Genomic DNA, 13,925 nt, shown 5'->3' with positions numbered 1-13,925 from the left:
ATTAATGAAACTTCATACAAAATCTTAGTTTGAAGCTAACACCTCCACTCACATATACACTAGGTTTTCTATACAAGAAGCCCCTCAGTCTGCAACAGTCTCCATGGAGAACCACAGTGCCAACTAAAGAATTCTACAAGTCCATCACTCTAGTTTTAGCAGATGTATACCAAGAATGGAAGAAAAAGTCCATATTCCAGTGTTTATTTAAAGGAAAACATCACTAAAACACACAGAAACACTAGGCACAGCCAGCTCATTTTTAATTTCACAAGGCAGCTTTGAAATTGTGATCCTCAAGACCAGCTTGGGATACAGGATGGAGGTCATATCATGCAGGAAGAATTGAGAGGTGCAGAGGTTGAGGCAAAGTCCTGACATGGCACTTATGTGCCTAAAACTCATAGGAATATAGTTTCCCTTAGGACAGATAATAAGGAAAAAAGCTGTGGTCCTCCTGTGTGGTGAACGAATAACAAGAAGAAAGTTGTCATCCCAAAAGCAGACCTTTGAAGACAAACTTCAGGTTCTGAGACTAAGTATTAAGACTGATGGGGGGGGGGGGATAATTGTAGAGAAGGAAAGAAATTTTAACAAAATTTTGAAAAGACATGTCTTCATAAGAGGAATAAGCAGAAGGTTTGTATTAAGAAAAGGCTCACATTATCCAAAGAAGTGTTATCCAAAGAACATCAGCAAATGCTGGGCTTATACCTAGAGTACCTTTACAGAGATATTTTAATTCCAAGAAAATGAAGTTTTTGGTAGCTCATGATACAGTTGTGACAGGATATGAAGGAATAGTTCTCCCACAGTGTCCTTCAGAAATTAGTGAGATTAATCAGGTTCTAAGCAAACCATTTCAGAGGAAGGAATAGTGTGATTTCAGTAGATATGAACAAAGTGAGGAAGTTTTTGAAGACAAAGATTTGGGAAGCGGAACTGCAACTGATATCACACTTGTGGAGCAAATACCCCAGCTTCCTAGAGGTCTTCCTGCTGGATTAAAACCGGAGAGTATGACTGCACCAGCAGAACTATGCTTGGATTCTTAACTTATACAAGGAAGCGTGCAAATACCAGAAGGAAAGTTAAAGCTGAATAATGCAAGTATCACTGCCTTTCTTGTTTCTGAAAGTCCAGATATTGTCATTGATCAGACTTGTGCAGACTTTGATGTTGGGAGCCACTGAAACTAGAAATTGAACACACGTGGAATCTGCAGCATTACCAGGGGCTGGGTGACCCAAGAAAAAAGAGAGGCCTCAAGGGGCTGGTCAAGGTAGCAACTGAGGACACCTGGACTCAACTCCAGTGAACCAATTAAAGACTATAGCTGCAGATGTTTCACTTCTGTGGTGAAATGCAGCATGGAGATCTCCTAAGATACTTCTCCTAGATTGACATAAGCTAGTACTCCTCAGTTAAACATAATCTGTCACTTGGGAAAGTCCTGGAACCACTCCCAAAGTCTGTTCAGTTTTGTGCATTTTCCACTCTAACCTCTTCCTTGCTTGAAAACTAAATAAATGCAGGCCACCCAGAGACATTCCCTGTCTTAGCCCCCAGAGTCTTGAACTCTGCAGAGGGCTTTGACCCTTCTGGAGGCCTAAAATCATACTACTTGTCTCATTTATTTAGGCCTTCAATTACAGTTATTTGGGAGACGGGGGATCTAGACCAGGTCCCCAATACTTTAAATTGAGCGTGTAGGTTATATAACCAATGGTACAGCTTTCATCTTGGGTCAGAAAGGAATAGACAGCATTCCACAGACAATGGCTCACATAACTCATAAATTGATGATGGACAGAAAAGTTGAGCATGCAAGTGGCATTATTGATCCAACAATGATTAGAGGATTCGAGGAGAATGACGGCACTTCTGATAAGTTATGTGGAAAGCATAAAGCTTATGATACTGCTGTCCTTGCTCATAAAATAGATAACTGAGCTGCGAGTGTGGATGACATTACCAGTAAGCCATGTGTGATGGAGTTTACAGGTGCTATGTGTGATCATGTGACTGTAGGTAGCCCTTGTGTAGTCCAACCAGATGATACTTGTACTAAGTAGTTTCTCAATATACATAGAAATGAATGCAAAACACAGTCACTCCTCATGCAGTTAGGAGTGAGGATGACTCTGAAAATTCAGCAACCTACCTGCTTGCTCAGATACTTATGCTGAAAGTATTTCATCTAGTTTTACAGAATCCACAGGAAAGTTGGTAGAGTGCATGTCAGACTGTACTTCCTCCTTATCCATTAAGAAGATTTCTGGTAATAATTATAACACTTTTTTGGACTCTGAACTGTATATATTGAATGGGACAAAAGACCTTTGAGAGAGTACCTTGGGCAGTGATCTGGGTATTACCAGTGAGATAATAGAGGTATTACACGACTAAGAACTGCTAAAGTGTTCAAAACAAAAGAACAAAATGTCTTAAAGAATACAGAATTTGGTGTATCATTTCCTGTTAGAGAACTTTACACAATGAAAAGAGAAACTCCATGAATTATTTTCTAATACATATTTCCCTATCCTCAGATAAGAGGATCCTTCCAGAGCTGTGTACATAGGGACATGGATGGTAAAGAAAGAGAATAAGCTGTCAAGACAAAGATGGACCAAGCAGAAAAAAAAAATAGCCATTTGTCTTCATTCATAAGTGTAGTTCTCTGTTATTACCCTGCTGTGGTAGGGATAAAAGGCAATTGTCAGCCAGGGGGAAAAAAAACATGAACAATGCAACTTGCAAGAGTCCTGTGGACAGACAGGTCATGTTAGCGTGGATCTCACTTCCTAAAATGTCTAAAGCAAATGAAAAGCAGAGAAGAGGATTCAAACCTGCAGCGATGGGAGATTCAGGCCCTGCACAGGCAGAGCATTCTTTCTTACCTGACAAACCTGAAGATAGAAATATGGGAGACAGGAATGGTGGACATTTACAGAGCAATTAAGACAAACAGACAGACTAGAGCTATGCTTGACACCCACACCACCTACAGTGCCAGGCCCAGAGCTCCGAAGTTGATGAACTGCCACAGATGTAGGCATCTGGATCTAGAGCTGATACTGAACTCCACACCTGGGGCCACTCCAGCTGCACAGCAGCCAGGTACCTGCCAGCTGCCTTCCTCCAGCCAGTCTGGAGGAGTTATGTGCCATTTCTACTTTACACAGCAGTGTGCTGTGAGAGGGAAACGTTAAAGGCCATTTATGAAATAAAAAAGAATCACTGCTAAGATGGTAAAAGTCAGTACACAGGGTTAAAACCTACATTAGCAGTGTCTACTTCTAAAAAAGACCACATGCTCATGTAAATGTATAAGAAAATGAATAATAAATAGGATAAAAACCTAGCTACTTCAGAAATATGATACTCATTAGATAACAAGCATATAAAAACATTTAGTATCATATTCAGGAAACAAAAGAAAGTCCATTTGAGAGTCTCAGCAACCCAAGTGTATTACTATAGGAAATAACCCAAAGAAGATGGGGAAAGAATCGCTATCTTCAGACAAGTAATGATTAATTTTCTAGAAGCTTCCTTCATGCAACCTATGAGAAGAGGAGAAAAAACATCAGTGAGTCCTACAATGAGTGCTGAAGCAAAAGTGGGTGTAGTGGTTGGTTGATGGTGGGAATCTGAGACATTTGGAAGCTTAACTAAATGGATTTAGCAACCATACACCCTCGGGTGTAGAAGACCCACCCTAGTGTGGCTCATCACCATGAGGTATAAAAGGGAAGGAGGAAGGACAGATGCATTCCATTCTTGGGAGAAGCTCCAGTCTTTGCCTTTGGTTTAGAGCTGGTCTCCTGGCTTCCAGTGTAGACTCTTTAGCTTTCCAGCATAGACTCTTCAGCCATTTATTGTAGAGGCTTCGGCCTTCTGTCACAGACCCATCATCCTGCTGGTGTGACTTGCACAAGACACTAGGGTGAACTCCACACCTTGGGTTGACTTCTTTGGCCTCCATTGTGTAGACACTCTCTGCACACTTCCTATCCAACTCTGTAGTTTACCATCGTAAGCCAATCTTGTGGTTTCTTATACATCTGTATATCTTGTGTTATCTGTTTTCTTTAGTAAAACCCTGAGTAATACAGTGGGTTTTTACCAAAAAGAGAAAGCTAATATAATTGTGCACAATACATGTGAAGCACTGTATTACACACTTCAGAATTGTCATATAATTTAATCATAAAAGTACTATAGTGTAAGTTTTATTTTCCCATTTATCAATGTTTGGAAGATGCCATCAAACTTTCTTCATCCTAAAGAACATTTTTGACTTGTATTTTGAGGGAGGGTGAAACAGCAGCGCAGGTCCTAAGGAGCAGAGTTTTGGCTGCAGAGAAGGAATGTTACCGGCGCAGGGTGACCAGGGTGTCAGTGATGGTGAAATTTCTGCCAAACCTGAGTATAAATTACGAGAAAATCAATGGGTTAGCCAGGCATGGTGGCTCACACCTGTAATAAAAAACTCCAGAGGTTGAGGCAAGAGGATCTTTGTGAGTGCAAGACCAGCCTATGCTACAAAGTGAGCTCAAGGTCAGCCTGAACTGCATAGCGAGACACTGTCTCAAAAAGACAAAAAAAAAGTTTAAAAAAAAAAAAGATCAATGGGTTAGGAAAATAAACAAACCAGTTGACAGTGGTGGCTGCCTTAGCAAGTTCCTTGTAAAACACGTGTGCTGGGAAGTGTGAGGGTCTAAGGAGTGGGGCAGACTCAGAGTGAGACACTCTGAGCGGGATGGCACAGCAAGACATTTGTCCTTTCCCTTTGCCCCTCCTACCTGTAATGTTCTCCCTCAAACACCTGCACGGTGCACTCTGTATTTCCTACTGCTGTAGGCAAATGTCACCATCTTGTAAAACTTAGGTATAAATATGTTTTTCTTTTCGAGAAGCTGCAGAACTGAAGCAGTTGTTCAGTGAGTGTTGCCACTCAGTGTCCAGCTAAACTATTTTGACATTTACTTGCTGTCCTCTATTGTGTCTAGGTTAAGTTAGGGTGAAGCCTTGTCACAGTGAGAGTCATCACTGCCCAACCGAGGCCAGTGAATTTCCCATTGTACTGATTATGAGGAAGAGGACTCAGAAGGCCCGGGTGTTGCTGATGTGCTGCCCCACCAGATGTGAAGGTAGCTGAGCTTGAAGTGACAAACACAATACATGATTAATTCAGGCTGGAGAATAGTACCTACCTGGACATTGCTTTGCAAAACGGGGAGATTTTTCTCTACTAAGGGAACTGGATCGATTTTCTACTCTTTGCTGTATAATAGAAGTATCCTTAGAAGTAGGAGGAAGACCTCTTGATGGAGAAAAATGAGCCATTTTAGGGAAACTATCCATACTTAATTATGGCTACAATCCCCCAATGCAACACCACATGCACTTTATTTCTCATTAACATTTAATAAACGTAATGAGTCCTAAATTTCTATCATCATCCATGAACTGGAATATTGTGAGCTTTATTGTGAATATTGTGAATAGATTCCACTACACTCTAGCATTGTTTCCCAGCCTCCCAGTATTTTATACATTGTGCAAATTCCCAAGATAGAGAAGGCATTGTATTGGGTGACTTGCATAGATGCCCTTGCTTTATTTTTATTGTTAAGTCTTCAAAGTTAGTGGAATTTGAATCTCCATTGTGAGAATGATGTTTTGAGGTGGGGCTTTTGGGAGGTGTCTAACACTAGATAAGGTGCCCAAGGTAACACTCATGAAAGAATATTATTGGCTTTAGCAGAACAGGGAGAGAGAGATCAGAAAATCTACACCCCTGAACTCTCTGTCTCTTGCCATGAGATCTCTGCTCCACCTCAAGCTTCCTCTCTTTATAAAGCACTTGTTGGGGGAATTGTGTTATTAGCAGACAGATTAAGTCAGGCAGACCAGGCAGTAAGTGGTAGACAGCAGCCCTCATCTGGTTTTCCAGATCGTGTTAGACAGCCCATTATTGGAACTGTTTTGGACAGGCTGCCTTAACAATCCCATGCTTCAGTGTTCTTACCTGTCTCACACAGGTATTGGAAACACACACCACACATGGTTATTATGAGAATTAGGAATGATGATGAGAGCTGATGCTTAGAACAGGACCCAGAGAAGTCTGCTGGTTACTTACAGAAAAGAGAATTGAACATGCACATGATTAACACCTAACCCATTGTTACAGAGCCCCAGAGTGGAGCCTTCTCTCCTGTCTACCTCACTCCAAGTGTGACTTTCACCCAGTGCAGTGTCATATTAGCTGTGTGTAGTACTTATCACAATGCAAAATAATCACACTTTTTAAATTCATTTTTCCTTTTCCCAATGGTTAATTTTCCTTTTTCTGTCTCCTTCACTACTGCATCCCAGCCTAACACACAGCAGGGAAACCAACATGTAATTGTTGATTGCACAAAAGATGAAATTATTTCTAGAGCTTTGGTCACACAAACACTGCTATCAGAAATTAAAAGAGATTGCTATTTGCTGCATTTATCTAGGACGGGTCTTAACTCAATGCCAACTGTCCTTTTACCAGACACAGAGATGTCACATGGAGACAGAGCTAGAAATGGGACTTAGGTGGTCTTGGGTAAGAATGCTTGGACCCACCAGAAGCCAGAAGCAGCCCAGAAGGATTCTCTCCTAAAGCTTTGAGAGGCAGAGTGGCCTCCACCTCTTTATATCAGGCTCTTGGCCTCCAGTAATGGAGAAAAACAAGTCTTGAGACATTTAAGCTATTGAATTGGTTAATTTCCTAGGGCAATGCCAGTAAATTAATGTAATTTCCAAGATAAATAGTTAAATATTTAACTGTGATTGTTTGGATTCCTGAAAGGGTACATTGTAAGCAGAATTATTTGATTTGGTCCTTGGGATATTCGGAGTACAAAGCCTCACATACTTTAATACAACATTCAGTAAGTATTTTTGAGCAGCTGCGATTTATTGGGTGTACATTAGTTAATGAGGACATTTTGGTAAAAATTGGACTTTGTTATTAAGTGCTTGCTACTTACTAAGGAGTGCACTTGGGATACATTAACAAATATGCATATGAATTTAATTCTACAGACTCTGTATCCACTAGCAGTAGTATTTTTCAGGAGAACTGGTAAGGTGTTACATCTTCATGACCCAAAAGACAGTAAATCATGTGCCAGTATTATGAATTTTAAATATGACCAATATGAATGAGAAACTAAATTTTAAATTAAGTGTAATGATCCTTATGCAGCTGGCTACTACCACAAAAGAGAGCACATTCTTGGGGATGGTAATAGTGTACACCCTCAAGGTGTAGGAGACCAAGCCAGCAAATTAACAGGAAGTTGTAATACAGGGCTACCAGTACTGTGATAAGCCTGGTCAGATTTCTGTGACAGCCCATGGCTTTTTTCTAAATTTCTACACTCAGCTGCTAGTTTAAAGCACATAATAGAAAAACAGAACATACCATACAGAACAGGAAAAGATTCTGTCCCAGGGTTTTGTTTAAAGATAAGGTTCACATGAGAAATGACATCTAATGAATGATAATTTCCTAATATTTCATATTAATGTGCTCTCACAGCTGGGTCCCACAAGTAAAATAATAAGAAAGTAATGGACTGCTGTTAACTGAATGATTTTCAAGGGGAAATTTAGGTCACAAAGGAAAATTTGTAGTTTTGATTTTCTTTTAGAGGGGATTTGCTGTTTAGAGGGGATTAGCTTGTGAGTTTTTTCACACTTACTGAAATATTTAACCCAGTGCCTTGCGTGAGCACATGTATGGGCACAGCTTGATCCTTGAAACAGAAATGGAAAAGTAAGACTTTCTTACCCCTAGCTTTAAACAAAAGAGTGTATTTTACAAGGCAAATCGTTTCTTGCTGAGCAATTATTAGTATCAATGGACTCTTTCCAATCCTTCACACATACACCTGCCTCCTAAATTTGAAAGCAACTTTAAGGAAATTAGTGATCACATAAGACATTTTCAAGAGCAGTCACCAGGGGGAAGCACGTGCAAGCACAGCCTCTTTCAGTGAGTGGGGAAAATAGATGCTTCAAACTGAAGAGATGCCCTACTGTATTTCTCTTCCATTCCAGCACAGACACAGAGACTTTGCAACACAGACTAAAATCGCTTTTCTGGAGCTGAAGTCAGTCTTTGTAGGGAAATCCACAGAGCAGCAGTCGGAGTCAGAAGCTCTTTGTTAAGAAGGAGCCGGGATGCTACTCATGGCGACAGTGCTGATCTCATGGATGCAATTTTCAGGTGAGTTCTAGATTCCCTGGTTGCTTCCAGAACTTTCAGCATGGTGGAAACTTACTTGTAAGACACAAGTAGACTTTGTTTTTCTTTTTCTTTTTTTTTTTTTTTTTTGAAAGAACAACTCAATAAAAGGTGAGGAAGGAAATATGGAAAGGAGAAAAAAGGGCGTGATAAATGAAAAAGACCAAGGCCACCGTAGCTTAGGGAATAGGGACCTGACCTATTCAGTATGATGCCTTTTATTGTCTTTCCCCACAGAAATAAGTGGACAACAGGTAAAGCAAATTCCTCAATTCTGGTGCATCTGGGAAGGAGAGAATTTCACTGCGTACTGCAATTCTTCAGGCACTTTCAACACCTTGCTGTGGTACAAGCAGAAGCCTGGGGGACACCCAGTCCTCTTGGTGAGGCTTGTGAAGGGTGGAGAAGTGAAGGAGCAGGACAGACTGACAACTCAATTTGGAGAAAGAAGACAGGACGGCTCCCTGCACATCACAGCCACCCGGGGAAGTGACGTAGGAACCTATTTCTGTGCAACGACACAGTGCTCCCCAAGCACCTGCTGCCTGTACCCAAACCACGACCTGAGAATCCACAAAGAGCATCTCATCCCTAGTATAGCTCCGACACTAGAGAAAGCTAAACTCACACTGTCTGCAAAGAGACGGTGCACTTCCTCCTCATGGCAATAGGGATGCGTGTAGAAATTTACTCAATGAGACATGGTAATTTAATTCCTAATATGTAGTTATTGGTTTTCTTCTACAGAGATGTCTAGGGAATTCCAATTATTCCAAGAAGAATCAGTGTATTCTGAGGGCATCTTTCTGTGATGTCACAGATCCCCAAGCAGCTTCTTTCAGATTTCAATGCTAGAAAAAATATTGTTGAAAGGTTTCTCTTTAAACAAACTGTAAAAATAATAAGCCACTAAAAGATTAAAGGAATATATAGATAGATTTAAGCATTATTCAGGATTATTTGGACCCTCACTGATACATACTACATCCATAGTTGTGTGTATGGTTTACTTTTCAATAAAACATAACTAGAGCTCCCCTGAGCTCGAATGGTCCCCTTAGCAGCGGGCTGCTTTCTCACCACTCCTTCCCCGAGGCCCTGATGTGCTCTCCTCTCTTGGCCATTCTCTCCTGGAAGCTGCTTGTCTGACAAAGTGGCTCAGGGCTTCCAAAAGTGTTGAAGTGGAGCTCCCAGGCCATGTTAATATTTAGGCAAATAATTACCATGACGTTAGTTTTGCTTCACATTGTGTATTAAAGTGAGCATGGAGTTAGACTACAGTAAGTTTGGTAGAGAACTACAGGAGGCTGTGAGTGTCACTGGGAGCCTTTTAGACACTTTCTGAAACAAGTATTAGAGCACACACACTCCCTGTGCCAGGAAGACACTAGAGGGCTAATAAAGCACAGTTCATACCCAGGGGTTACCAAACCCTGGGACTTTACCTCTCAAACACAACTCACATTCATTTCCTTGTACCTGCACACCTTGCTGTTCTCATATTACAGGCGTTCAGCGAGATTTTGAACGCTTGTATTTACCTCTTAATTTTCTTCCGACCTCTCATCTTACTTCCTTGAATCCAACAGTAAAAGCAAGACATTTACAACTGACTCAACAAGTAAAACTTTTGCATCATTTTCATGAAATATTTTTGTTTTGGAAACAATTATGATGAATGCATGATAACCCTGGAACTAGTTAATATATTAAAATAATAAAGAGAAAAATATTAGTAAACTACTTGTAAAACTGAATAGAATATCATATACTACATAAAGAAAAATAGTGATATTAAAGTACTTGTAAAACTAAATAAAATAGCGTGTATACTACTTTAAGAAAAATATTCACACATGTATAGTGTTTAAGAGAATTTTAAGAGTACCTTTATTATTTGCTAAATTTCCATTTGTTATAAAATTTAAGAGGTATTATAGAGTTGTTGTAAAATTATTTTTCTGTAAAAGTGACATTTTTGAGATAAATTTACATTTATACCATTCAGAAAAACGTGAATAACAGATTTTTAAAATTTTTAATTCACATAATATCTGTATCTCCATAGCCACATCTGTATGTATAGCTATCTATAGTTTAATAGCTAAATTGATAAATACATTGTGTAATGAGCAAAGTAGGGTAAATTGCTTATGTAAACTTGAGATGTTTAGAAGTTTAACTAAATCAAGTTACATTATGGTAGCCATTTTGAATTTACTATCTTGTTCAGAAGTGCTTTACTGCATTCGTTGTTTTGTTTTTATTGGTTCCTCTCTGGGTTTTTTTTTTTTTTTTTTTTTTTTGCTGTTGTTGTTTGTTTGATTTTTACTACGTCTGAAACTAAATGCAGCTATTTTGAAGACAAGAAAAGGCATTATGGTAACCATTGTTGATTTCGTATTGTTTTGAAGTTCTTTGTCACTTACACTGGTTTGTGTTGATTGGTTTTATTTTGCTTGATTTTATTCTCTTTAAAATAAAAAACATTTTTGCAGTTTCAACAAAGAGTGCATGAAATGTCGGGACCTGAGAAACGTGGTTGCTGAAAAGAGCAGCATTAAAGAAGAGAAGTGTTTTGCTTCAAGACATCAGGAAAGATGAACTGAAGGTGCTTCAGGAACTGGGAAGGTGTCAGCTGCACGGGCTCAAGAGCATAAAGAGATAAATAATGCTGAAAGGCTTTGCTTTGAGAAGAAAGCCCCAAAGGCCTGGCATATTCAGGGCTGCCTGGGAAGTGTTTCTTAGAAGTCAAACGCCAGGCCAGCAGATGAGGGGCCCTAGGACAAGAGGCCAGGCTTCTGCTCCAACTGGCAGCAGATCCTGGGATCACCCATATGGTGCAGGTTTCTCAAATTGCAGAATCCAACAATAGTGAGATCAGGAGGCTTCTGTAAGATTTCAGAAGAAGGCCTGAGAGGCCAGGTGGTGCAGCCCTGATATGGCAGTGCATGGAGCTGTGAGAGTGAACTGAAAGCACTCTCACACCAGAGACCACAGAAAGTTAGATACCAAAAATATGGAACTTCTGCTGAGGAAAACTGGAGGGAATGGCTGAAGCCACCTCAGCAGACAGGCCATGCGGGCTGTAGCTGCTTAGCAAAGTTGCAAGAGTCGGGGCTGGCAAGTGCTTTGGGGCTCACAGCTCACCTCACTGCCCTGGCTCCTGACAGAAATAAGATTTAGTGTTTGTGCTATGATATTTTATAATGTTTTGTTCTAATTTCTGGCTGTATTATTCTATCACCTCCCTTAGGGAATGGGAATGTTTTTGTTTGTTTGTTGTTCAGGGGCTCACAACTATGACTTTAGGTTGAGTCTCTGGGGTGACTTTGGACTTGGACTTTTCAGGAATGATGAACTTGTTAAGAATTTTGCAACTCTTACAGAGGGACTAAATGCATTTCTAAATAATAAGATGGATATGAACCATTTGAAGGCCAAAGGCAGAATATCATGATTCAGACCTAAAATTTCCCCAAATTTTCATATTTGGAAGGTAATTAGATCATCAGGATGCTACATGCATGTTAGTTTGTCAGTGGATGAACTCAGTAGCTGAGTATACTCTGAGGAGATCAGGCCTGGTAACAGATGGGTCACTAAGAGCATGGACTAGAAAAGTGTGTTCTGGACTATGGCTCCTCCCTTTCCTTTCTGCACATGGCTTCCTGGGTTGGAACAGTGTTTCTCCACCATGCCGTGTGCCTTGAAGACCAACAATCACAGACTGTGTCTTCTGAAAACTCTTTTCATTTAAATTGTGTGTGACAGGTATTTTTCCAGTGATGAAATAGTTGAATAATAGGACTTACATTTATTTTCATCTCATGGGGCTTCTAGGCAGTGCTAGTATAGTGCTCAAAAAGCATCTAAGACTACTTGGCAATTTGTGCCACCAGGAAACAGTCTGTGCCTATCCAGCTTTAAACAGGATTTTCAAAAATCACTTTCCTTATCTTATTGTTTTTTTTCATACCTGTGTTTCTGTTCAGAAATAATCCTTTACCATTAAAAAAAACCTGACCTTTCACTAAACATTTTCTGCTTTAAAATATTGTTCCAAATTTATCTTCATAAATTGCATAGTTGAATATTGGTTCTTACAGATGTGATCAGTCCTACCACTCTTTCCACCATTAGGGCTTCCCGTGAGTAAAGCTGTTTTTGCACTGATTAAGCAGCATAATGACACAAAAAATAAGAATTGAGAATGCAGAAAAACAATGGCGAGTTTTTCTTTTTGCATTATCTCCCCACTTACAATAACCTGGGTAAATGTACATAGTGAGGATTTTAATATTTTAAGAACTCTGTTAAGCATATTTGAAAGGCCACTCCAAAGTAGATACTCAAATTCTTCCCTCAAAATTTTACAAACCAGATGATACATTGAGGATTTTTAACTTGTTTGATGGATTGATAACTGGTGGCCAACTTGTAACACCAGCTGAACTGAATCAGCGTGGTGCTGAGCATGGATGGCCCATCTGGGGCTGTTGACAAATAAAGAGGAGAACTGGAGAGGAAGAGTTAAGTATTGTTGGTTCTCCATGGTGTTGTTGGTTTTCCTGTTGCTGTGGGTTCTCCTGGAAGAGCTTGTCCAGCTTTTTTCCTGATATGTGCTTGGCTGTTCTCATCATCAGAGGTGCTCTGGACCTCATTGTCACTGAGAAAGGCTGTGGTTCATTTTGAAGGAACTCTGATCTTTAGTGCTTCCTGGCTCTGGAGGAGAAAATGATGTCCTGTTCAGTCTCCAGGAAAAGCTTGTCATGCTGGTTTCGTAATATGAACCCAACTGTTCTGATCATCAGAGGATCTCAGGACCTCGTTGTCTATGAGGATGGCTATGGTACTTTTCTGAGGAGCCCTGCTTCTTACCATGAGTGTTGCTTCCTGGCTCTGGTGCAGAACCCTCAACCTACTGGCCCAGACTTTCTAGCTTCCACCATTGAACTTCAGGCCTTCCCTAGCACAGATCTGTGAAACAGACTTGCATGAGACATTGTCCTGGGCTCTAAGCTTCCAGTTGGATTCGTGGGGAACATTGTCATGGTCTCTAGGTCTTCAGCTGAATATGTATAGAACATTGCTGTGGAATCCAGAAACCTAGCTCGATACATTGGTCTTAATATTGTAGACAGATTTCCTACACTTCTAGTATTTAACTATTGATAGTCCATGAAATAGTTTTGTAAATTATGTGTCCTCCTATTGTCTTATTCTCTTGCAATCCTTGACTACATCAACCCGCCACTAGAAGTACGCACGATTTTGTGAGAAACAAAGCATACAAGTAAGACGGGAAAGAACACATTCTGGACACCAAAAAGGAAAACTTCTGAAAATCACTTGCTTTACTGTCTAGAAAAAGAATTTAGAAATCTGTCTGTCATCAATGAAGTGAAATAAGTAGTAGCTATAAAACATAAAGAGAATAGATCAGAGACTTAAATGAAAGCTAGTATAGTAAGACAATGCTAGAGATCACAGTTAAACACATTGTGATGAAGACTAATGTCAAAGTAGATTAAAATCTAAATCGGAACACATCCAAACTAAGGCTAAATGATGGAATGTTTAGTCAGCAGAATTCAATACATTTTCATATGGAAAATATGTA

At 40.0% G+C, this 13,925-nt stretch overlaps 1 pseudogene and 1 gene segment (V, D, J or C); both read left to right on the top strand.

The window, feature by feature from the left end:
- The first annotated feature begins 894 nt into the window (after positions 1 to 894).
- Positions 895 to 13,925, top strand: part of LOC134473361 (coiled-coil domain-containing protein R3HCC1L-like) — a 198,998-nt pseudogene continuing 185,967 nt past the window's right edge.
- On the top strand, positions 8,096 to 8,973 carry LOC134473351 (T cell receptor alpha variable 25-like). The segment is given in 2 exon segments: positions 8,096 to 8,284; positions 8,540 to 8,973. Coding segments are annotated over 2 exon segments (480 nt in total).

The sequence above is a fragment of the Cavia porcellus genome, unplaced genomic scaffold (assembly GCF_034190915.1).
Source record: "Cavia porcellus strain 051 isolate PalLab524CR breed Dunkin Hartley unplaced genomic scaffold, mCavPor4.1 scaffold_26, whole genome shotgun sequence".
Classification (NCBI taxonomy): domain Eukaryota; kingdom Metazoa; phylum Chordata; class Mammalia; order Rodentia; family Caviidae; genus Cavia; species Cavia porcellus.
Note: the sequence above shows the minus strand (reverse complement) of the source record. Positions and strands in the feature narration are given on the sequence as shown.